The sequence below is a fragment of the Argopecten irradians genome, chromosome 6 (assembly GCF_041381155.1).
Source record: "Argopecten irradians isolate NY chromosome 6, Ai_NY, whole genome shotgun sequence".
Taxonomy (NCBI): Eukaryota; Metazoa; Mollusca; class Bivalvia; order Pectinida; family Pectinidae; genus Argopecten; species Argopecten irradians.
Window position 1 is genome coordinate 8,437,287 of NC_091139.1, and position 25,653 is coordinate 8,462,939.

The window sequence follows — 25,653 nt, forward strand, 5'->3', positions numbered from 1 at the left end:
GAGAATTGGACTAATACCATTGGCTAGCGAATTTGAAATCTCTGATGATATGATAAAATAATCGTTTGGCATCAATCCTTAAGTATAAAACAGTGATACTTATATTGCTCAGTCACATTGTGAGGATGTCATTAATATGGCTTACCTTCAATTATCGTACTCCCTGGAGAAGTACGGGAAGTTTTGTTTCAGCTGACGTGAACTTTGATATATGCAATCAGTGCAGCAGTCTATCATTAGTGGCCGCCGCCATGTTACATGTAGGTTTTTAATTTACCGCGTTTCTTCGTTTTGATTAAAGAGGAATACCTTTAGAACCTATGATCAAGCGTTGGTGTTAGAAAGTGCGTATCATCCTTGTCGCCACATTAACATGTAACTAGCGTGATATGACAAAGATCATTTAAGAATCTTACGAAGGAACTTTTCTATTCCTTTTTAAAGTCCTAATGTCCGTATCTGTCTGGTTTTTTTTAATTAGAAGATCATGCAGAGATAGTACTAAATCGAAGTCAATAGTGAGCAATAATGATTCGGAAACTTTTGATAAAAAATCAAGTAAATATTGAACGTGGCTAAGTAGGTCCCACTTTTCAAACAAGCCGTCATTAGCCGACATTGTAACGTCGTTGCCGAGAACACCATGTGACACCTAAGTTCTACTAATAATTTTCCGAACTCTTCCAAGAACGGGCCATGAACTTTCAGACTCCCATTCGGCAACAAATCGTAACTTCTATGGCGACCAGTTTCAAATGAAGGCATGTTTGCATGCATCGACTTTCAACAACTGTCGTACCAAAGTTATATAGAAATCATTATAATATTCTTTAATATAGCTTAATTTTAACTACATCTACAAATACTAACAATATCGGGGTCGAATCTAACTTGACTTTTCGCTGTTAGTTACGTATAGTATGACTTTTAACAACGGATGTTTTGATTACCAACCCTTTTGCAGGAATTAGTCGTAACCATCATTATAATTATCATTAATGTATTAATATGTGATAAACTTCAAACCCAGATCACAGTTAACGTCATGAAGCCAATGACCTCTTAACGAAAAAAAAATATGTAATTTTCCTGTGTCATGTGGCGAACCTATCCTTCTTTCTACTGGCTCTCTATAAAATCTTCATAGCTAGCTAGGTACATATATATATGTATATAGAAAAATACGATGGAAGTTGGGAAAGACCCCATCAGTACATTCAGGTAACTACTTGTTGGTAAAAATTACAATTGTTTCCCAATCGGTTTCGAAATGCGATATGATTTTCTATAGGTGTAAAGGTAGAAACAAGCTATATGTATACATGTATATAACTTGGACAAAAACTATCAATGTTATCTGAGATATGGCGGTAACTATACTTCAATTGTCAAGATGTCCGTCTGTCCGCTGTGCTGTTGTTCGATTGGTTCCAGAATCGTAATAACGTAAACCGAGATATTTTTGGCGTCGTGATATTTGAGCGGAAAGGTATAAGAAAGGTGTTTTTATTTTGGTGTAATTTAGCGTTTGTGCTTCGAGTCACTTTAGAATCATCTTGGTTTCAAATCTGACGTGATACCTATTTCATACACACACCACTACAGATACTGGCGCAGTTAAACTTCGACGCTCTTGTTTTCAAGTGCAAAATTATATAAGCCAAATAAACCAATTTTGTTATGCAGTTATTAGGGACCATTCAACTTAAACAGCTCATTCAAAATGAGTATTGCAATATAATGTACACATGTATATTTATACAGTGTATAATATATTGTTTAAAGATGCTACACCGCCGACGAATGGTATTTTTTCTCTCTATCAGAAACAGGAGCAGACGAATTAGTATTTTTCATCATTTACAAAAGTTACTTACATTACATCATTACTACCATTAAGTTTGAGTTTCTTATTTTAATTCAAGATAAAAATGTTTTTAAAATATTTAATTGCGCCCCGAAAAAAAATCCATGGCACTATTTATGCACTGCATGTATATGGAATTACATGTACGTACTTATTGCGAATGCTCCAAAAGCAAAATAAATGATTTTATAAGCATTTTTGTGTTAACTAGACACATATAAACACGATTATACATCAATTATTCTTCAAATTAATGGGTATCGTTTATGCTCTGTCGACGGTAATCTTTTAAATAAACCAACATTACGTAAGTTCCACATTTCCACGTAGTTTTTGTCAACAACCCGTAGTTTCTTGAGCTGTGGATCATATCATCAGGACTTTTGTTTTAGTATCCATGGCAACCTCCATTATGCTATTGCCATAATCAGTATAATCGATAAAAACAGTAAATCGAAATGGCTAATGGAATGAAACTGGACGACACTTCGGCCATACATTGTATATCGGTCAAGAGTATATTTAGCTCTGGGGACGTACAGCACACAACGTTCATCAACATACTGTGTATGAAAATGGGTGAAAATAACTTTCATTTAACCATCAAACGCAAATTTCATAAAATATAAGTAACAAAACAAGTTAAACAAATGAATGCAAGACATTGAAAGTAAAGAACTTATCTACCATGCCTTAATTGTGCGTACTATACAATTATTTAATCAGTTGTCCTATCGACTAGATAGATTTTGGGGGCTTTTGATATCATTGTCATCAAAATTCTGATAAAAACTAAGATGGCTGTATATTCATTACCGTTGGCAGCATATGCAGTATATTGATAAGTATATGTGAGGTCAAAAGTAATACAAACTAGGCATCTGATCATGTGTGGTTTTCTATATATATGGAGAAAGTGCGGAATTTCTCCATCGGTATTAACACAGGGATCTCAGAATTATTTACAGTTCGTATAATTATGGACCCACAAGAGTGCGCTATAAGACCATTTTTAGGCGTTTTCGAGGTATAGATCAAAAATCATAAAAAAATCATCCAAATTTTGAGTGGGTGAGCTTTCCACCCTTTAAGTATAAAATATGATTTTTTTCGATTTTTTAAATTAACTGTAACTAATTCTCAGGGCACTCTGGTGGGTCCATGATTAGATATACTGTACCTAATTCTCAGACCCCTGTGTTATAAACCTGATTATCTATTATATTTTTCATCAACTAATATCATTAGGAAATGTATACTCTGTCATTAGGCAAATGTTGGTATTTTTACATTAAGAAATATTATAATTTTTTTTATCAAAATATTAAAACCGTAAATAACAATATATTTTCCTTTCGCAGAAGGGCTCTCTCACCAGGATGACTTTTTGGTTTTGGTCAACATGTGCAAAGGGAGATCACCCAAAGATATTACAAAGAATATATGAAATTTAATAAATGTTCATAAAAAATCTCAAGATGTAAAATGTACATGTACCTAAAAAGAAAAAAATTATGACTTTGAACTTTTATTTTTTAGCCAAATGTGCATTGCGCAGCACACAATTCTATATCAGTAACCTCAGGTCAAAGGTCACAGCGCATTTCGCTAATAATTTCTTATTTTGATAAGGTATAACTATTTAAAAAGTTAATATAAACAACTGCTTACAGTGTTTGAAATCAAAGTTATTCATGTATACTGGTAACTTTAACATAAGTCCTATATATTGAGAAAGGTCAAAGGTCAAATGAGAAGAACTATTAATGTTTTAGTATAATAATGGCATTGGTTTATACACTTGTACAGTTTGACGTCAGGTGGTGTATGTTCATGCAATCATGTATTTAATGATGTCCACTAAAACTGAGTTTGAACAAAATGGATAAAAAATCTAGCTATTTTACAAAGCCTATGTATAGTGACCTGGTTACCATGGCAACCAAATTCAGAGAATACAAAAAAAAAAAATTCTCACAGAAACACAATTCATTTTGTATCACATTTTATATTTCTGTACATTTAAAACTTGTGTATATCACAGTTAGCTAAACCAATAATGCCACAGTATTTCAGCATGTCCTTGTCAAACGACTTTGTCCCTGAGATTAGAACCCTTGTGTTGCTGACACCGAGAGTTTCCAGTTCACTGACCAGTAAGTCACGGTCCAATCGTCCTAAGTGTATCTTATCCGTGTACTTGTATCGGTCTTTCACTCCTGAAGGCTCCTATTTCAAAACAGAAAGGTCACAGGTCAGTTCACTGCGAGAAAATAACAAGCAAAGAAAGTTTTATGGTATTATTTTTCAGAACAATATCTAGTGAATTAATATGATAATTAGTCATTAATCATGAAGAAACTTTTATAATCTTGTCAAAAAGTATATTTCTTGACCAGGTCACTTCAAAACATAGAAATATGGAATTTCCTTTCTAATCATTTTTTTTTTTGGACATATTTATATAATAATTGTACTAAATTATCAAGTAAGGTATCGGGCACATCATCAACATGTATTTTACTAAAACTTTCAAGGTTTATTTAGGTTCATGTCCCTTTAAAAGTCTTACCTGAGGGTTGAGGTTTACCTAATATATTTCGAAAACTAAAATAAGATTTTTTCTCAGTGATTACAAAAATTTACCTTTGAACTTTACCTTGAAAACTTACATACCTGACTAAGCACATACAGAACTGAGAAATTCCAGAACTCGGCCCACTCATCAAGCTGGGACTTCATCAGAATGTCACTGTAACTGCGACAGGCGTAAAGTAAGCGAATCCTTGTGTCGTCCTCCTCGTTATTGAGTATTCCCTGTATAACTTGTGCCATCGGTGCTATCCCAGAGCCTGCAGCCAGCATCAAGATGTTCACATGCTGCGGAACAAAAGACGAACATGATTCTAACATCGCTATAAACAAGCACAATTAAATCAGATTAGGTCACTATTCAATTAAAATAAATAAAAGTTCACTATACAGAATAGAAATGTTTCTCTGGAAAAAATCATTCAAGGAACTTGTCAGTGATGTAACCGGGTAGGGTCCCATACAGCTGTTTATTTTTCAAAAACTGAATGGATTCTGATTTAGGTGTAAAATGTAGAAAAATTTATCCCAGGTTATTATGTTTGAAAATTTTCAGTGAATTTCAATATTGAACTGACGGCAGGTTTTTTTTTTTATATATGTATTATGATCTTTTTTACCTTGTTTTGTTTGTAGGAGAACTCTCCAAAAGGACCCCTCATATCTATCTTCATCCCCGGACTCCAAGTCTGAATAAACTGGGACATCCTTCCATCTTTATATAACTGAAAAATAGTCACATAAAATAACAACATCATCAAATTCTTTTTAAATAGCACCACCAGTTTCACATATATAGCTAGAGTGTGAAGCTAGGAAAACTTTACAAATTCTTAATTTTGCACAATTTATAAAGAAATATCAGACACAAAAGGGATAGCTATTGCCAAGTCTGAATTGAGACACATGATTTTGTACCGAACAGACCTTAAATAAGACATTCTTCACTATATAGATATTAACAGTAAATTGACTGACCTTGACTATTTACAGTACATTGTAAATGGACTGACCTTGATGAGTAGCTCAAAATAGTCTGTGACCTTGACATCAGAGATGGGCGTGTACTGCCGTGTGACTACATCCCCGTTCACATTGCCCCTGTTGAAGGTAACGATGTATATTGGTTTTATACACTATAACATAAACTCTCACTCACCACACATAAGTGTCCTGCAAAATTGTTGATAAATATGGCATTAAAGCACAATAACTAAAGAGACCAACCTGATAATGATGTGTTGTCCCAGCTTGAGACCCAGGGATCTACCAAAAGGGAGATTAAATCGGTACTGTCGTGTGGCGGAGGTTATCTCCTTTACACTGGCAATGGTGAACTGATGATAATCTGTTTCAGACAGAAGCTTGACACTCTCATCCTGAAACACAGACACAAAATAAGAAATGAAATCTCACATCGAGGAAAACTGGAGCTGCAGAGATCCTTAATGAAAGTTAATTACACTCTGAATATAACATATATAAATATTGTTTTGTAACGTTGTCTTGGTTCTTCCTATATCATTAAGGTAATCTAGTACATTTTATTTTACAAAGTCTTTGTCCTAATGTATATTGTATTAAATACTTGTACAGTGTATTGAACTACATATCAAGTTACCAAAATAATTATACAAATATATCTATGATGTTTTGAACAAATTTGGTATAGCCTATTAATTTTTTGGCAATTTCACCTAAAACCGAGAAAATCAAAAGTTATCGATTTTAGATTTTTTGTGATCTTGCTTTCAGGTTTTTAAGAATCAGGTATTTATCAATATTTTCACGATCACTGTAAAAATATCATCCCTGCAAAGATTACTGACAATACAGTATTCAAAGTTTCCTTATTTTACCTACCTCTCCATCATCCTTCCTACTTGTCTTCCTATGTTGGATTCGGGCACATTCTTTCTGCCAGATTTTCATCTCTTGTTCATAGATGTCAAACACACAGGGCACACAACCAGTTCCACAACAGTCACTGTCATGGGGTTTCTCCGGGGGTTGGGGAAGGAGCTCACTATCAAGAGGTTTCTCCAAGGGTAAGGAAAGAACCTCACTGTCAAGGGGTTTCTCCAGGGGTGGGGGAAGGAGCTCACTATCAAGAGGTTTCTCCAGGGGTAAGGAAAGAACCTCACTGTCAAGGGGTTTCTCCAGGGGTGGGGGAAGAACATCACTGTAAAGGGGTTTTCTCTAGCTCTAGCTTAATGTCATGGACGTCCTTTTCTAAGGGTGCAGAGCGGTCTTTAAGAACATCCTTTGTCCTACCAAAGTCAGTAATGAGTGGTATTTCAGTAGCCTGCTGAATCCCTCTGGTCTGGTCAATCCCTTGACCAGCACTAACATCCATTGACATGCTAGCATCCTGATCACAATTAAACACTGTAGCCATGGGTTCACTTTTAAAGCAAATGTTTTGGTTTTCATCACAAACAAAGAATTGTGGAGTGTATGTAAAAGGTGTCGGAAATAAATTCTGTTTTGTAAATGTAAATATCCAGTACACTTATATTCAAAACCTATTTCATCCTTTCAATAAGTCAAAACGCTATAAAATGAATTTGAGACGAAAAAATGTCTAGAATTTCTATGGTTTTCACCTATAACATGATGGCTGTTGAATACCAGTAATTATTTGTTATTTCCATTAACACGTCATAATTTAATTTATTTATCCTCCCTTCTCTTGCCTTTGTCCTCTTTATAAGTTATCTCCCCCTAGTTTCCTTCGTTTGGTCTAGCATGCGGCTTTGATTTATCGTATGGCATCCCATACATGGCACAAGTCCACCAAGAGAAACCCTCCTCTACTTGACACTTCCTTGGGGGTTGATTATTTCCCGGGGGTGGGGCGTTGGGTTGGGGAAACACTGAATGATTGTTCACTGCTTCCTCTTCTTCAAGATCGTCAATCTTTCTTTTGTTGGAAGATGGTGTGGACTGTGCTGCTTTAGAAAAAATGAAAGATGAAGCGTTAGATCACAAAATATAGCGGAAAACAAGATCTCATCATGATCACCAACTAAAAATCCTATCTATCATTCTTCTTTTCTAACACGTCAATATGTTAGACGTATATATATTTCTCATAAGAATGTAAAGATATTCATGTAATTAAAAATCAAACAGACCAAAAGGCACACAGTTTGAATATAACCTGAATTTTAAAGTACTTATAAGACTTTACCATATAATGTCCATCCTGATCCACCCCTATAGGGTGGAATCGAATGTCAAACAGAATAATATATCAATAATTCCTATCTATTAACAAAATGAATTGTGATCAATTGTTTAAACACAATAAATGTGTTATAATTAATTGTATATATCAATAAAACCTATTTCTATTCACTATGTGCATTATAATATTTTAACATAAAATAAAAATATATTGATTAAATGTCTCCTTGTAGATCTAGAGTGTAGAGTAATTTGAAGTCCTTCCCCAAGCTTAGGAAAAGTGAAGTTTTAAGGTTTTGGTTTTTATGGCTTAATGACCTATTACCAGCTAGAGTAATTTAAGGACATGCCAGGTTTATAGGTGAAAGAAAGCTGGAGTAACCAGAGCTAAAACCACTGACAAGTGGTCAGAACCTGGCAATTGCTCCAACACAAGGGATTTTAACTCATGACTCAGAGTTGGATGGCTTCTGAAATGCTGAGCCATCGTGATCTTTTTGCCACCCCTTTTTCACAGTCTCTGGTTTTTAAGCAAATTTTCAGCTTGTATACTTGAATTAAATTTAACTGCTGAGCCCTTTGCGATGCCATTCGCGACCACTTTTTCACAGCCTGCTGTTTTTTAAAGCAAATTTTCCTAAATTAAATTTCTGTTTTTTTGAATTTTACAGACACAAAATCAGTATGCACTGGCCTAATATTAAGAAGTGTGAGAGTCACAACAAATTATTTGATTTATTGACCACACACATGGGTACCCTTTGGTGTTTTAAAAAACAACAAAAACACATTGAAATGAAAATACTGATAAAATTTGATAAATATGAATACAATGTACCTTTGTAACTGGCAATTGCACTTATTTACACAAGGAAAGTTATATAAGTATTTGAATGAACTGATAACTCTAGATTTTAACTCTTTCTAGGTTGGATGATGATTTATTACAGACAATTTGGTATCTTACTTTTAACAGAGAGTGGAGCAGTATATCTATGAGCACATTTCAGGTGAGCTTTCAGACTCGACCTCCAGCGAAATGTCTTCTCACACATATTACACTCGAACTTAGCTCCTGTATGCATGCCCTTCATATGTGCTTGTAATCCACATTTAGTAGCGTAAGAGGAGCGGCATTCAGTACATATGTGTCTACCATCAGAAGATACATCTTCACTAGTTGATGTGCCTTTCTCCTTACAAATTTCACTGGTTGAGGTGTCTTTCTCCCTGTTACAAATTTCACTGGTTGACATGTCTTTCTCTTTACAAAATTCACCAGTTGATATGTCTCTTTCCTTACAAATTCTCATATGTCTTCTTAAACTTGATTCCACACAAAACTCAGCATTACATATAGGGCAGGTGTTCTCCAATACATCAACATGGCTGGAAAGATGAAGTTTGTACTGAACAGATTGGTTGAAACCTTTACCACAAACATCACAAATATGTTTAAAAATTTCTATATGTTTAGTTTTGATATGCAGTTCCAGACCAAATTTGGTCGCATACTTCCTTCCACATCTGTCGCACACGAGTCCTGGTGTCTTTGGTGTATCTGCTTTATTGTGTATCTTGCAGTGTTTATTGAAGTTACTCCTACAGAAGGTGGAATAACGACACTCACTACAGTTATATACTTTCCGGACTTTTTCCTTGGCATTTTCCTTGACTTTTTCCTTGGCATTTTCCTTGGCATTTTCATTGACTTTTTCCTTTGCTTTTTCCTTGACTTTTTCCTTTACTTTTTCCTTTACTTTTTCCTTTACTTTTTCCTTGGCTTTTTCCTTTGCTTTTTCCTTGACTTTTTCCTTTACTTTTTCCTTGACTTTTTCCTTTGCTTTTTCCTTGGCTTTTTCCTTTACAACTTCTTTTTGTGACTCCATCTTATGCTCTAAAAAAAAAATGAAAAGAAAATTGTAGTGACATCAATTAGATGGTGCTGCCAAGGTAAATCTATGTATATATATATGTGTCTTTAAATTATCATATTGATCTGTTTCTTTTGATATTTTTACTTCGATCATAATTATTCATTATACAGTAAAAATGAACATATATTTATGACTGCGCAAAGATGACCATATTAGTTGATCAATAAAGATCAAATCAATCTTATGATCATATTCCATTACCAAGCTACTGCCTGCCAGCACTTTTTATCATTACAACTGAGCGAAATAGTTCTAACATGTTGATTTTAGCTCATTTACTTGATATAGTATAAAAGTTACCTGAGTTTAAGAAAAAGATTGACATCCTCTATAGCCTCATCATCAATATTCATTGAATTTTGGAAAAGATTTGTATAGGCTTTGCCTGTTATCTAATCCAATTGTTAATACATGTACATTGTACTTTATTATATTTATTATCTATATTATAATTTTGTTTATATTTATTGTATTATCAATAAAATATTTTGAAATGAAATTCATTGAATTTCATTCAAAGTTCATTCGAGTTTTCTGACTATTGTTATTGTCTTCGCAAATGCATTTTCAATTATGTACATGTACTTATATATACATATATATATAATGCACAAAAAAGTAAATGCAATTGTCAAGGAAAAAATTCAGAATTCTGCTAGAAAAATAATTTAATGTACCTTTTATTAGATTTTATTTTGCTTTGATTAATAGGATTTTTTTAATAACAATTTTGTATCAATGTCAATGTTAAAGATACTGCATATGTAATCCTATTGGAATTTCTACTTGAGACTCTTTCATATTCTGACGTTTTTTAGATGTCTATCCAGAAACATGTATCAAACATCCAATATAAAAAGAGCCTTGAGAAGGAATTGTAATAGGGATTAAGTAATAGGGATTAATGACTATAAACATGTATACATCTGTAGCATGACCAGAGACTTTTCAAACATTACTTTTACATTGTCAAGTCAGCATAATAAAGTTCAATGAAATTGACTCCTCATATTATGTATACTCCATATTATGAGAGTCGGCTGATCAGGCGTTTTCTTATATATTTTATCGGACTTTATTTTGCTGACTGTCGAATTTGACACAAGGTATATACGATACGTAAGGCTTTAAAAGTGTCTCCTCGTTTCATACAGTACATCTAACTTTGTTGGATTAATGCTATAGAAGAATGATGAAATTTATTGTATGTAACATTTTTTTCAGCAGAATTTAGCTCATCTTTTTTATCTATGAGCGCAGTACAGCAGGATTACAATTATATTTCGTTTTCTTTTTGTTCTGACTTATAAGCAGATAAGAAATGTGGCGTTTTTAGTGTATAAAGGTTGAGTATAATTGTAGTTTTAAGTAGTTTTAATTGTTAGTCTCTATGATAGGTAGATTAGATCACTAGGATCATTAATTTGGTGTAACAATTAGCATGTCCAATTAGTTTGTAGTTATTGGTCAGCAGACCAGCAGGGGTTAAATAGAGATGGCAGTTATGGTCAACGACAGCTGTAAACCGAGCCATTTGTAGACTAGAAAGGGCTGTGGTCAGTCTGAGAGCGCTAATGATGTAGTAATGGTGGTGAGAACATTAGGGCACTGTAGTGGAGATGATATGTAAATAAAGGGGTCAGTTATTGTGTATCTATAGAGCCTAACTAATAAGCTGTCTGTAGTAAGGGTCAGTCATTGAGCTAAGAATGGATAGAGGATTTCCTTGTCTTAGTTTTGGAGTTATTTATATACTTCTGCTCTCTGGTAATTCCGACCGCCTATCTTTAGCAGCACATAGAGATGTGGTGCATGGGACAGTCTTTAATTTGCATATTCAGTATTGTTCTATCTTTAGTTATGGTATCTATGTGCTAGGTCTAATTTTGGCCAGGGTCACAAAGAGTTCAGGGGCCATTCTATTTTAGGTATGCATGTGTATTCATAGCCATCCTATAAATATATATCCTTAGTTTAGATTGTTTAGTTAAGAATAGCATTTTATTAATAAGTATCCTTAGAATAGAGTATCAAGCTAATAATAGTAGTCTAAGAATAGAGATGTAAATTAGAGTCGGTAAAAGGGAAGGGGACACTTGGAGTTGGGGAGTTAGGTTGGAGTTAGCCGAGGGGTATAGCTGTAGTTCTTTGGAGTTCTTTGGAGGTTTGCCGAGCAGTTAGTTGGGAGTTAGCCGAGAGGTATAGCTGTAGTTCTTTGGAGTTCTTTGGAGTTTTGCCGAGCAGTTAGTTGGCAGTTAGTTGAGAGTCAGCCAAGAGATACAGCTGTGTCATTGGACAGTCAGAGAGTAGTTTAGTGTTTGAGAAACGAAGATCATCACTCAGTGATACTTACTTCAAAGTTGGTGTCATCAGTCTGTAATAACAACGTATGGATTTCCTTGTCCGGACCAGTGGCAATGGCAGTATATGTTGGCCTACCTATCTTTAATCATACAGACCTGCAGGGCCGTTTACGTTAATTCGGAACAACCGGTTCGATCTTTTCTTAAAGTCATTATTTCAGGCATAAATCTTGACGGACCTGCAGTTTTTAATACAGGCCTATAAGGCCTTTGTCAGAGCTCGTATGAAAACAATATAAAATCGCCAAAGATCTGTCTTAATTCATAAACGAACAACTAGGTCCAACCAGACAGACCGTATAATCGAAAACGGCCCTGCAACCGTCTCTGACCAGCTGACTGTCTGGCGAAGCTCGCAATACGTACATTCTAGAACTGATAAATAGACACATTACTTACCATTAGCTTCCATTGAATGTTTCGGTTAATGTTGAAAATGAAAAGCAAATGAGGCTAGCGCATTAGCAGCAACAACATCAATAACACAGAAGCTGAGACTGTGAGAAGGACTCCGAGGATGTCGTCCCAACATCAGTGTCACCTTAACGCTATATGATATATACAAGACTTTCCTTACAAACACACCAATGATCAAGATTATAGATTGTTCTAATAAAAGACTCGAACTTCCTGTTTCTCACAACCCGGCACCAGACAAACAACTATTAACAAGGTAGGTAAGTCCGTGACACACGTTTTGTGCAACACATAGTTGTATACTAATTAGTTTCTCCTTATTTATCAAGGAAATCATTATTTTATCATAAATGTAAGCTGTTTTCAGTGGTATTTACATTGATACAGAGAGAGCATAATAAACACTGCAGTAAAACAGATACAGTGATTGCAATGACTGCAGCAATTGTAAAATAAAAAATCAGCTGAATATTCCCTACATTCATATGATATATTTTAATGCCATCTTTACATACCAAAGTTTTTAAACTAAATGTTTTCATATGTTGGCATACCATTTCAATTATTAATTAGAGGAGTGGTGGTAGATGTTTAAATATTTTAAAGTATAAAGAAAAATATTACTACACATGTTCCTTATTATTTCAGATAAAAAATTCTATGATGTTGTCTGGAAAAACAAGACAGATGTCGTTAGTGGCATGTTCAAGCCAAACATTCTTAAAACTCTGTCAGACACCAGCGGTTTGTTTAGCACAATGTAACATGTCAAGGTCACTCAATACAAGACAAACTAATAACAGCTCCCCCGAAGGATACTCCGGGAGGAAATATGTCAGCAAAATGTACCAGAACCTCGGAAATGTGTACCCAGAAAGTAGCAAATTAGTTTGTAAGAGCCACAAGGTAATATATAATACAAACCTTCCTTTTAATACTTGTTCATTCATTTACTTGAGGATTATTTAGAAGAAAAAAACAACATTTTGTAATAATAAAATATTCTTTTATGTTTCTTATATTGTTAAAAGCTTTGAAAAAATAGCTTTGTATCGAAAACAAATTTTATGTGATAATTTACTTACATGTACTTTTATGTCCTTACCTATGTTAAGGATGTAAATGAGACTTTTTGTAACTCTATTTTCAGCTTTTTCTATATGCCAGTATTGTACAGCAGTGCTACTTTGGAGGCTACAACCTTCTGCCTTTAGGTCAAAGAGTTCAAGATAAACTAATAAAAATCATTGACCAAGAGCTGGAAAGTATTGGATGTCAGAAAATGGCAATGACCACGCTTGCTCCGGCCAAATTGTGGAAGAAAACTGGTGAATATATAACCGTTCTTAATATTCCATCTATAACATCTGTAATCAGACTTTCAGAGAAAAGAAGACTTTTTAGAGTTATTCCCCTTTGTTGCAAAACAATTGACCGACTATAACTTCAAAACTATTTGAGGCATTTCAATGAAATTTAGTGGCAATTTATAATTCTTATAAAGTGAAGAATTGTGCATGATCTAAATTGAAACAAGATACTTCCACCATTTTCAGAGTTATGAGGGGGTTGGAGGACATTGTATAAGTTGGCCTCCAAGATGATAGTTCTTATTTTAAAATTTAAATCCTCATGACAATAATGGCTATATGTTATCACAGGGACCTGGCATGAAAATTTTTAACCAACAGTATACATATATATATTATAGTATCTAATATAGATATGTATACTGTTAGTTGAAAAAATTGTGCCAGGTCCCTGTGTATGTTATTGTATCATAATATTTCATAATATATATATCACTACATTTATTTTTATTTGTAGGACGTTGGGATAACATAGGACATGAACTTTTCCGTTTAACAGATAGAAAAAAGACAGACTTTTGTTTAGGACCAGTAAGTTTTATACACTCACTTATTTTTTTTAGTAATGTTGATTGAGGTGGTATACTTTGAACCTATAAACACAAGTTAACAGCTCTCCAATTCCAGAAAGTTCATTATCCGAGCAGAAATGTTTTAGAATTTTAGAGTTTTTTCATTAGTTTTGCGGAATAAAATACATATACACTGTTTATACAATAATTGATTCTAAATTTGATAATGAATTTATTTTAAAAGCAACATAAATGCAAGATCAAAATATGAAAGATCATACTGTAGACCTCAGTCTTGCATTTTCAACAAATAGAGGAATTGGCAGTAGATTTTAATTTTAGCATGGACAAAGTAAGCTACTCTGGTAGCACAGTATCAATAGACACTATTGGTGCCTGTAAATAATTAATGACATTTCATCATGCTAAACACAAATTTGTGTATCAGATCAAACGTTGGGGCCGCAGTCGCCGAGTGGTTAATATGTCTCAACATATGACCACAAGCCCTCCACCTCTGGGATGCGGGTTTGAATCCCATGTGGGGCAGTTGCCAGGTACTGATTGCTGGTCGGTGGTTTTTCTCCAGGTACTCCGGCTTTCCTCCACCAACAAACCTGGCACGTCCTTACATGACCCTGGCTGTTATAGGACGTTAAACTAATAAAACGAAAACGAATCAAACGTTGTATATGAAACTTACTATTCGTGGGTTCTAAATATACAAAACATACGTATGGTAATTGTTGTAGAGACATCACACACAGTTACTTTATCAGGCTTATTGGATTAACTTTCATGTGACATTTGGTTTATTTTCAGACTCATGAAGAAGTGATCACCAACATCCTCGCCTCCGGTCCAATGTTATCATACAAACGTTTACCCATCAAAATGTACCAGGTTAGTCTTGTGTGTAATGGTCCAATCACATCCCACAACTTCAACAACCTCAAATACCACAAGGACTTTACACTGACCACTGTTTAATGTGTACAATCTATGCAGATGAAATGTTCATCAGAGTCGTATGATTTACAAGAGTTACTTCCCTTAGTTGTTAACTGTACATCTAAGCTTAGTTTAAACAGTATTTATTCATATATTGATATATTCTGTATTTGCATATTACAGATTTATCTGCCCTTGTGTGTAGGTATTGAATGTGACGTCATGTGTTTATGAGTGTAACGTCATACTTTTCAGAGAAAACGACGTAAATTGCGCTTACAAAATAATGACATCACAGTGACATGGATACCTATTCACAAGGGAGCTAACTCTGCAAAGATGAAATATATACAAACAAAACATAGAATATTTAGGAATTGGAAAACAAGCTTTAAGCTTATATAAATTCTTTTCTTAGTAATCAGTGGCCAGAATAGTATCACGGCTGATATAGACTCACCACCAGTCTCTAGAATATTATAATCATTGCTAAAATTTGAAAACTTTTTTTTTTCTCATATGTGACATGTCTGCATGATTCCAAATGTCAAACTAGGGGGAGATAACCTAGAATTAGAATTCTGCTTAGAAAATCTTATTAACAAACTTATAAGTATAAATATTTCATAATTAGTCTTCATTCTGTTGTAAATCAATATTCTTTTCAGATAACTAAAAAGTTTCGAGATGAAAATTCTCCAAAATATGGCTTTCTGCGTGGGAGAGAGTTTGATATGAAAGGTAAGATGTATTTTTCTTTCATTTGTAATGATTAAATATTTAAATTAAACTAGACGTACTGATGCTTTAATCATCAAATTTACATTTTATTATTAATTTATTAAGTGATAAATACCACTCATTCTACAAAATAGTAAAAATAAAATTTAACTAGACGTACTGATGCTTTAATGGTTTCTTGAAAATTAATCAAAGGAAATTAGCTGCCCTTTGACATGGGGAAAACAAAGACTTAAATTTACCACAGAAAAAATGTGTTAAAAGTGTTTGTAGTTAAATATTTATAACGATGGTATTTGGTATTGCTTCTGAGCTAAGTACTTAATGAACCAGTAAATGTAGTGTGACCTAGAGAAACAATCATAAGGATTTGTTTCTACCTAGCTGTCTTTCAAAATTTTTGGACTGAAGAAGGCCCTATAGTGGCTGAATCGATATTCCATAGAAATGATTTTGATTTTACTTTGAGTTTATTTTGGCATTTTATTTTGGATTATTTATATACTAGCTTTATACCGTTTTTACCTCATTATGGTGTGTTCTTTGTTACCAGATTTGTACACGTTTGATGCTACGTTGGAGGATGCGACAGAAACATACAACTCTGTATGTCAAGCGTATTCTAGGATACTGGGACGACTAGGACTCGACTACCATCAAGGTACTGTTTATATTACTCATTGAAAGTTTGCATGAACCAAAAAGTTAAGAAAAAAATTAAAAATAAGAAAAAAAAATCTACCTAGCTGTCTATCAAGTCCTATATGGCAGCTCTTTTCAAAATGAGATGGACTAATTAAATAGCTATGATACTTTACATGTAACTTAAACAACTTAAACAAACAGTCCATATTCTTGTATAGATAAAATATACATACATATTTCTGATATTAGGTCAGTTAGTCCTTACAATTTGGCCATATGATGTTCATGAATATTTTTGTGTATGTTAAACATAAAATACAAGATGGCACTACCAGTATGAAATTAACTTATTTGACACAGTCGAAATTCGGTGCTAAAGTGAATTTGAACAGATTAGCACAGTAATTAATTAGCTCCTTTGTAGTAATTGCCATATACATTCAGAAAATGTAATCATCACAATTATATTTATGTGTGAAAAGTGCTAAACCATGGTTGGGCACAACAATGTACTTTGTACATACTTGTAATAATGCAGGATTTTATTTAAACATAATCATTGCCTCCGTTAGGGATCAATCTCTGGGTTACTCGTCTGACACTTAACTGATCGAGCTAAAGATAAGTTCTCTCTAGCCGAGAGGTACATGTATATTGCAGCTAGTATTGACCAGGGCTAGCGCTACAATCTGCTGAAATATATATGTTAATTGTAATTATCATGGAATACTACGTAATTGTTCTTCCAGTAATTGGTACCACAGGTAACATTGGAGGAAGCCTGTCCCACGAGTTCCAATTACAGGCGGACATCGGGGAGGACACTATTCATGTCTGCAAAAAGTTGGTTTTTCTCCTCTTCTGCTTGTAACAGTGGCTGAAGTTTCTCTTTTGTTTCTTAAAATAACTTTTCTTAGTATTTTTGAAATTGTTTCATACATTGACAATGGAAATGTCTGCATAACTGAAACATGAACTTGTTGTTAAATGTGTCATTTTTATAGCATCACCTTTCAATGTTTTAGGTGTGGATTTGCTGCTAATGCTGAAACAGAAGGTAAAATCAATTTCATGTACTTTTATAGAAATTCTAAAGAGCAACAGCCCTTCCTTTAACTTTAGCTTTCATTTTGTACTGTTTTTATGAAAAAGCATAAAAGCTAGATGTTTGAATAGCTTTGTTACATCAAAAACCCATTAATATTTAACTGTAAGCAGATGACACAATATTCTTGAATTTGCTTGTTTCATAGTACACTGGGTTACTTTACACAGATGAGATTTTGTTGAATTGTGTAATTATTGTTTTGTTTGACTATTTAGAGGCGCAGAACAAACATTGTACAGACAAATCCTGTGGGCTGTCCATTTCACCGTCAATAGAGGTAAATTACCACGATATCAACATCCTTCATATCAACATAGAGAAATATGGTATTACCTAGCTCAAAATAAAAAAGAGTATCGTATTCGACCCAATAAGCGCCAAGGGCGCTTAAAAAATGATAAAAATGAAAAGGTGCTAATAATTAAAAATTATTGCAAATCTATACCGTTTTATGTAGTTTTGGTCTTTATTTATGCCTGTGAAATTAAAATTGAGGTCTCAAAAAAGGGAGGGGCGCTTTTAGGGACATGGGCGCTTATTGGGTTGAATACGGTAAGTGTACAATAAAACATGTTTATAACGGACATTCTTAAAACAAATTCATGGTTATAATTTAGTAATTTTTGTTCCTGTTAGAGTTCCATTAAGATATCTGTAATATATGTATAACGAATTATGCTTATAACAAAATGATTTTGTTGGTCTCTGAGGTTTGTTATAACTGTGTTTTACCGTACAATATATGTATGTCATCTTATAACCTATATTTTGTATAAACAGTCAAACCTGTCTATAAAGAATACCAAAGGGACATAGTATAAATGTCCCTAGACACCTTTATAGAGGACAGGTGTCCTTTATACAGAGGACAATTATATAGTAAATTGCACCAAATGGGGTTGATGAGTCTGTTCTTTATATACAGGTGTCCTTTATACAGAGGACAATTATACAGTAAATTAAACCAAATGGATTTGATTAGTCTTTTCTTTATAGACAGATGACCTTTATAAAGAGGTATCCTTTATACCAGGTTTGACATACATGTACTTTACATTTGTATATGTATGTATACATTTGTATATCCATTTGAGTTGGAAGAAGTCGAGCTTAATATCAATACTTTTAGCGTTTTCTTGAATTTTGCGATTAACAGTTATACTAAGTAGTTGAATTTTTTTTGCAGCAGTTTATTTTGCAGGATTTTTATTGCTCGAAAAATACAAAAAAATTTGATTGTCCAAAAAAAATGTCGGTATACCGTAATTGAAAAGAGAATGTTGAAGGTTTAAGAGTTCAGGTATCAAACAAGATTCAACTGTTCATTTCTACTTCTCCATTTGTAGGTTGGCCATTCATTTCTGCTGGGAACAAAATATTCCAAACATTTTGATGCGAAATGTAAAGACAGACAAGCCAAAAATGGGTATGTAGTCTGACCATGCTAAACACTTAGATCTACCCATTTACATTACAAATGAATGCAAAGCACTCTTTATGCTACTGGTAGTGTCCCTTGTATTTGACATATGGTGAGCAGAGCATGTGTTCTTTCATACAGTAAGTTGGTGTTGTGTCTCCTTGTGATAGAATGATCACCTGCTAATTTTATATTGCTGTCCCTCTGAATTGTAATTCCATAGATATCCAGCTGGACACTCATCTCCGCCACTTTATAATAACTAGTCTCTGGTTTGTTTAAAGTGAATACTCGGACAAAGGGAGGTAAAGTGGCTAAAAATGGTGTTTACACTGTATATATCTAGTATAATATCTTATGAAAAAGAAAGATAAAATTTCAAAATCGCTCTGCATCCGAAGAAGTTAATTTATATGTGTCCTCCCGACTGGCTATGTCCATGTTGACATTTCCACGCAACCTCGCTTTCAAAGGGTAATTTTTAAAATTGTGCTAAATTTACATGGAGCTTTACGATATTTTCAGTGGTCAAATCTAGACAACGTAAGCAGAACTTGACCGTTGTTTTGATATGTAAGGACTTTTGGAAGGCCAATGAATGCATTTAGACTGGTTTTCTTTGCCCGACTATTTACTTTGATTTAAAGTCTAACAGCCAGGAATATTTAAGGATGTGCCAGGTTTAGGAGGTAGAAGAAAGCTAAAGTATCCAATGAAAAACCCCACTGATCTATGATCTACCTTTCTCCCACCATTCACTGATTTGTCACAAATTTTAGCAGTGAAAGATTTCTTGGTCAACTCCTAGGGTATGACAGATTGAACTTACTAAACTTTTTAACCTGAAGAAAATTAAGTGATGTCATGATTTCATGCAAGGTGACCGCGGCGTGCATCATCGATGACATCATCAATATTGAAGCGCAGACGACAGAACCATGTTCATGTCACGGTGAAAATGATTCTATTTAGACTATTAACTCTTCTTTTTTAGCTCACCTGGCTGAAGGGCCAGTGAGCTTATGTCATGGCGCGGCGTCCGTCGTCCGTCCGTCCGTCGTCCGTCCCGTCCTTCAACATTTCCTTTAAATCGCTACTAGTCATAGAGTTCTGCATGGATTGTAACCAAATTTGGCCACAAGCATCCTTGGGGGAGGGGAACAGAACTTGTATAAATTTTGGCTCTGACCCCCCGGGGGCAGGAGGGGCGGGGCCCAATAGGGGAAATAGAGGTAAATCCTTTAAATCGCTACTTGTCCTAGAGTTCTGCATGGATTGTAACCAAAATTAGCCACAAACATCCTTGGGGGAAGGGGAACAGAACTTGTATAAATTTTGGCTCTGACTCCCCAGGCAGGAGGGGCGGGGCCCAATAGGGGAAATAGAGGTAAATTCTTTAAATCGCTACTTGTCCTAGAGTTCTGCATGGATTGTAACCAAAATTAGCCATAAACATCCTTGGGGGAAGGGGAACAGAACTTGTATAAATTTTGGCTCTGATCCCCCAGGGGCAGGAGGGGCGGGGCCCAATAGGGGAAATAGAGGTAAATCCTTCAAATCGCTACTGGTCATAGAGTTCTGAATGGAATGTAACCAAATTTGGCCATAAACATCCTTGGGGGAAGGGGAACAGAACTTGTATAAATTTTGGCTCTGGTCCCCCGGGGGCAGAAGGGGCGGGGCCCAATAGGGGAATTAGAAGTAAATCATTTAAATTGCTACTAGTCATAGAGTTCTACATGGATTGTAACCAAATTTGGCCACAAACATCCTTGGGGGGAAGGGGAACAGAACTTGTATAAATTTTGGCTCTGGCCCCCTGGGGGCAGGACGGATGGGGTCCAATAGGGGAAATAGAGGTAAATCCTATAAATCGCTACTTGTCCTAGAGTTTTGCTTGGATTGTGACCAAATTTGGCCATAAACATCCTTGTGGGAAGGAGAACTGAACTTTGGCTCTGACCCCCTGGGGGCAGGAGGGGTGGGGCCCAATACGGGACTTAGAGGTTAATATTAAAATTCCTTCAGAAAAGAAACAATGAACCTGTATTCAGAACATTACTTGGCATTACAAACCAGGTGAGCGATACAGGCCCTCTGGGCCTCTTGTCTTTTGTATATGGGAGAAAAAGAATCATTCCCTAGCTGTGAGTGAGTGACAAAAAAATCACAACCCTTGGGGTATTCCTGAACTACCCCCCGTGTTGTGATTTCGTTGTCACACCCTCTAGGTAGGGAAAGATTCTATAAGTCAACTGCCCAAAATGGGATTTGAATTCAGAACCCTGCTACATGTTTAAAATTATTGTTTCTTTTAGACTCAATATGTTTTAGTATTAGGTCACTTACAAACTGTGTAATCAATTTATCTCCTCGAAGGTTCCTTGAAATAAATATATAATATGTGCAAAAATTATCAAAGAAAATGACTCTGATGTTCAGCACATTCAACCTCATCAATTGGTTAGAATAAATTGTGATTCATGGTCCATAATCCTAAATAATTCTTGCCAATTTCTCATTGCTTTTGATAGTGTCATCAGTGTTTACTGACATTTTGTTCCAATCTCTTTGAGGGTTGTCTGTGCAAAGTGTTTCTTGACATCTCATCGCTGATGAAGTGAGGAGCAAAAACAACTCAGTTGTCCAAACCAAATATGAGATTCTACTAATAACCTTATATGATTATAACTTGGATATCATGTGATGTCATATTTCAACCAATTTTGCATTTGCATATTACAGAGTTATCTGCCCTTGCAGTTAGGTATTGATTGTTACATCATGCGTTTGTGAGCATAACGTCATACTTTTTGGAGAAAACGACCTGAATTGAGCTCACAAAATAATGACAAATCAATCGATACCTACCCGCAAGGGAGCTAACTCTGTAATATGCAAAGACGGAATAGGTATAAAAGATTCTTGCCTAATAAATTTAAGGTAGACTTATATAGAAAATTAGAATAGACAGAATGTTGAATGTTTACGATGTTTCCTTTCAGGTTCTATCAGATGGGCTGCTATGGACTCGGTGTGTCGAGAATAATGCAGGCATGTGTAGAAGTCCTGTCTTCGGAGAAAAAAATTGTTTGGCCTCAGATCATAGCGCCGTACCAGTTCTGTATTATACCACTAGAAGTAAGTACTCACGAGGGAACGAAGGAAATGATTGGAAGTGTTTTGTCATTGTAATGTGTAAACGGCAGGATCGTTGAAGAAAATAATCACTTTCATAATTGATTTTTAAGTAAGATTTTAATGCTTCTGCCATGAAATGAGAGAGTTGGGGGGCAAACAGTTATGTAAACCATGTTCCTCCTGTTACATTGTTTTCCATTCAGTAATATTTTGCATTTTTCTTAATTTGAAAGTTTGAAATAACCTAATTACAGTTCATTTACACTAGAATCAAAGAATGCAACTTCGCTAGCCAATGGTATTCAGTACAATACTTTGGAGAGAATCGTACTAAATACCCATGGCTAGCAAAGTTACAAATACTGTCACTCTGTTATATTCGTGCTGAAGTTCATTTACTGTTAAAAATTTTCAAATTTCAGTCCAAGAAAGAGTGCCTGTCCATAGCAGAATCAATCAGTGATGATTTAAACACGAATCCTCGACTGTCAGGAGAAGTAGTTATAGACGATCGCGACAAACAAGTGACTTTCAGATTGTTTGAGGCCAAAGCTATTGGCTATCCCTATGTCATAACCATCAAAGACAAGGTATGACCTTCTGTAGAATTTTGAATGCTTGTTGACTGTAGACAAAATATTTTAACCCATAATTAAATTTTCTTTATTTTCTGAGTGATAAGAAATCTTGGAAATGAATTACCTTGAAAAAGATTCAAAATTCAAAGATTCATTTTTAGGTCATCTGACCCGAAGGGTCCGTCGTCATGCACCGTCCGTCGCTGTGCGCTGTGCACCGTGCGCCATCCGTCGTACAACGTGTGCCTTGTGCAGTGCATAAACTTTTCATTCACACGACATTTTCTCAATAACCAAAAGGCCCAGGGTACTGATATTTGGCCTGTAGCATGCTGAGATGAAGGGCTACCATGTTCGTTCAAATAAATGACCTTAAATTTCATTCTAGGTCACAGGGATTAAAAAGGCTAAAGTCTTTAAACGACTTCTTCTCAAGAACCAAAAGGCCCAGGGTAATCATATTGGACCTGCACATGCTGGGTGAAGGGCTACCAAGCTTGTTTAAATAAATGACCTTGACCTTCATTCAAGGTCACGGGGGTCAAATAGGCTAAAATCTTTTAACAACTTCTGGTGAATAACAAAGAGGCCGAGAGACCTGATATTGGGCCTGTGGCATGCTGGAATGAAGGGCTACCAAGTTTGTTCAAATGAATGACCTTGATCTTCATTCAAGGACACTGGGGTCAAAAAGGTCAAGTCTTTAAACGACTTCTTCTCAAGAACCAAAAGGCCCAGGGAACTCATATTTGGTCTGTAACATGCTGGGATAGGGGCTACAGGTTTGTTCAAATGAATGACTTTGACCTTCATTCAAGGTCACAGGGTTCAAATTGGCTAAAATCTTTTAACGACTACTTTGTATTGTGCCATTACTCAGATGACCGTTTTTGTATATCAAGGAATGAAGTCATTGGGTAAGAAAACACAAAATTAAGTTTAAGTACAATGTAACTCGATTGTTTTAAATATCATGGACAATATAATTCTTACTGCTTAATGGGTAGTTAAGATATGGTACTAATAATGACCATTTACACCAGGATATGATAACTAACACAGTTTTACAAATAAAGAAGAGAAGCTGATTTTAGGATAACTAATGCAGTTTTACAATGTAAGATGGATTTATTTAAGGAAAATATTTTCAATTTGTTAAGGTTATGAGGGTATCATGATAACGGAGCACATGTAAATTATGTAAACCTGGGAAGTAGTTTTATAGTGTACTTCAATAAAAGATATGGAGAGAAGCTTTTTTTTGTTAACTAATGTAGTTTTATGAAATATGTAGAGGGGGCTTATCTGAGTATAACTAATGTAGTTTTATAAAATAAGTAGAGTGAGGCTTACTTTAGTATAACTAATGTAGGTTTATAAAAAAGTAGAGGAGGCTTATTTTTAATATAACTAATGTCGCTTTATATAAAATAAGTAGAGGGAGCTTATTTTAATATAACTAATGCAGCTTCATAAAATGAGTATAGGGGACTATTTTTAGTATATCTAATGTTGCTTTATATGAATAAGGAGATTGGCTTATTTGAGTATAACTAATGTAGCTTTATAAAATAAGAAGAGGGGCTTATTTTAGAATAACTAATGTAGTTTATAAAATGTAGCTTTATAAAATAAGGAGAGGGGCTTATTTTAGAATAAGCATAGCAGCAGTATTAGGATTAATTATACAGGGAGGGTGAGAAATATTCTGCTGTAGAACTAGATGTTATAATTTGCTTGTCTTTTGAGAGACATGTATGATATAAATGTACAAATGTTTTTTTTTAAATGTCTGGGATAAAGTATTTACTCAATCATCCCTAAAATGTCATAATGGACTGGTCTTGTCTTCAATATTGAACAGCCTAAAATTGTTTTCAGGGATGAATCAGTTAAAGCAGAAAAATAGTTTGATTCAAATGTTATTATGCATTGAAGTTGAATTTTGTAATATATTTTCCAGGCTCTACAGGACCAACCAGAGTTTGAAGTGATAGATACCTGTAACAATGAGTCGAGGTTTATGACTCGAGAACAGATCCAGAACCTTTCAATGCTAATAGAGACAGTATGATTTTATGTGTGCATTAAAATGTAATAAAATATGAGGTAACATCTTTCTTGTTATTGTGACTAAACACTTTAAAGCCATTATTAGTTTCTCCCAGTTGCTATGGAGAAATATACAGTCAAACCTGCTCTAACGACTGCCTGTATATAACGACTGCCTGTATATAACGACTGCCTGTCGATAACAACGGTTTTTTAGACTATTAGAAAATTAAGTCACATCATTAATATCTTTGACCCCATTTTTGACAACAACATCAGTTTTGATGCAAGCCTTGTGTCTGTAGTACAGTGAAAATCTTACACTCTTGTTGAGATAGAGGAGCTGGATTCGAGGACCCTACTGTATAAAATTTCAGGATTTTATTTTTTTTAAAAACAACATTTTTTTTCAAGGGATTATTTCTATAGAGTATTGGTGTAAATTTTAGAAACAAATATTTGTATTTCTTCTTGCATAAATCAAAAGAAAATGAGTCCAGTATGTAAAACAAAAAAAAGTGAAAAAAATAAGTCGGCAAAACTGTATTTTAAAAAGGTGATAGATAGCATTGAAATAAATTTAAAGTATACAATATATTTATTGGTATTATTCATCTTCTAAATGTAATGTAAGCCTTAATTAACATTTAAAAAAAATGCAAAATGAGCCACCAAGGCCTATTGTGATAATCAAAGTAAAAACATAATTTGTTAACAAAATATCTTTTTAGGTCATCTGACCCGAAGGGTCAGGGATGACCCGAAGGGTC

General features: G+C 34.6%; 3 protein-coding genes across 7 annotated transcripts; 1 reads left to right on the top strand and 2 right to left on the bottom strand.

The window, feature by feature from the left end:
* Positions 1-3,855: 3,855 nt before the first annotated feature.
* Positions 3,856-7,152, bottom strand: LOC138324890 (NADH-cytochrome b5 reductase-like). Its single transcript, XM_069270116.1, is given in 7 exon segments — positions 3,856-4,096; positions 4,544-4,747; positions 5,080-5,184; positions 5,473-5,560; positions 5,687-5,838; positions 6,323-6,655; positions 6,657-7,152. Coding segments are annotated over 7 exon segments (1,290 nt in total). The 5' UTR covers positions 6,858-7,152; the 3' UTR covers positions 3,856-3,889.
* Positions 7,153-7,183: 31 nt separating this feature from the next.
* LOC138324891 (zinc finger protein 718-like) lies at positions 7,184-12,502 on the bottom strand. 5 transcript variants are annotated; one of them, XM_069270118.1, is made up of 3 exons: positions 12,348-12,492; positions 8,616-9,545; positions 7,184-7,410 (listed from the first exon to the last, which is right to left on the bottom strand). In XM_069270118.1, exons 1-3 carry the CDS (start codon positions 12,358-12,360, stop codon positions 7,184-7,186), a joined length of 1,170 nt encoding a protein of 389 aa, XP_069126219.1. In that variant the 5' UTR covers positions 12,361-12,492. The 5 variants fall into 5 exon arrangements, 3 of the variants coding, with proteins under 3 accessions (XP_069126219.1, XP_069126218.1, XP_069126221.1); XM_069270117.1 differs by having other exon boundaries at positions 7,184-7,413; XM_069270120.1 differs by lacking the exon at positions 12,348-12,492 and adding an exon at positions 11,939-12,214 and having other exon boundaries at positions 7,184-7,413.
* Positions 12,500-24,944, top strand: LOC138324887 (probable proline--tRNA ligase, mitochondrial). The gene is made up of 14 exons (XM_069270115.1): positions 12,500-12,621; positions 13,014-13,271; positions 13,516-13,693; positions 14,193-14,266; positions 15,070-15,150; positions 15,867-15,939; positions 16,493-16,600; positions 17,334-17,427; positions 17,610-17,641; positions 17,908-17,969; positions 19,039-19,118; positions 22,118-22,253; positions 22,676-22,843; positions 24,795-24,944. Exons 2-14 carry the CDS (start codon positions 13,026-13,028, stop codon positions 24,903-24,905), a joined length of 1,443 nt encoding a protein of 480 aa, XP_069126216.1. The 5' UTR covers positions 12,500-12,621; positions 13,014-13,025; the 3' UTR covers positions 24,906-24,944.
* Positions 24,945-25,653: the final 709 nt, after the last annotated feature.

Bases quoted from the DNA above. Each gene is read 5' to 3' on its own strand.
- LOC138324891 (XM_069270117.1), bottom strand. The intron at 7,414-8,615 runs GTAAGATACCAA...TTTTTTCTAAAG, and splicing joins TGCTCCACTCTCTGTTAAAA to CAGCACAGTCCACACCATCT.
- LOC138324887 (XM_069270115.1), top strand. From the start codon at position 13,026: ATGATGTTGTCTGGAAAAACAAGACAGATGTCGTTAGTGGCATGTTCA. The intron at 13,272-13,515 runs GTAATATATAAT...CTCTATTTTCAG, and splicing joins TAGTTTGTAAGAGCCACAAG to CTTTTTCTATATGCCAGTAT. The intron at 15,151-15,866 runs GTTAGTCTTGTG...TATTCTTTTCAG, and splicing joins TACCCATCAAAATGTACCAG to ATAACTAAAAAGTTTCGAGA.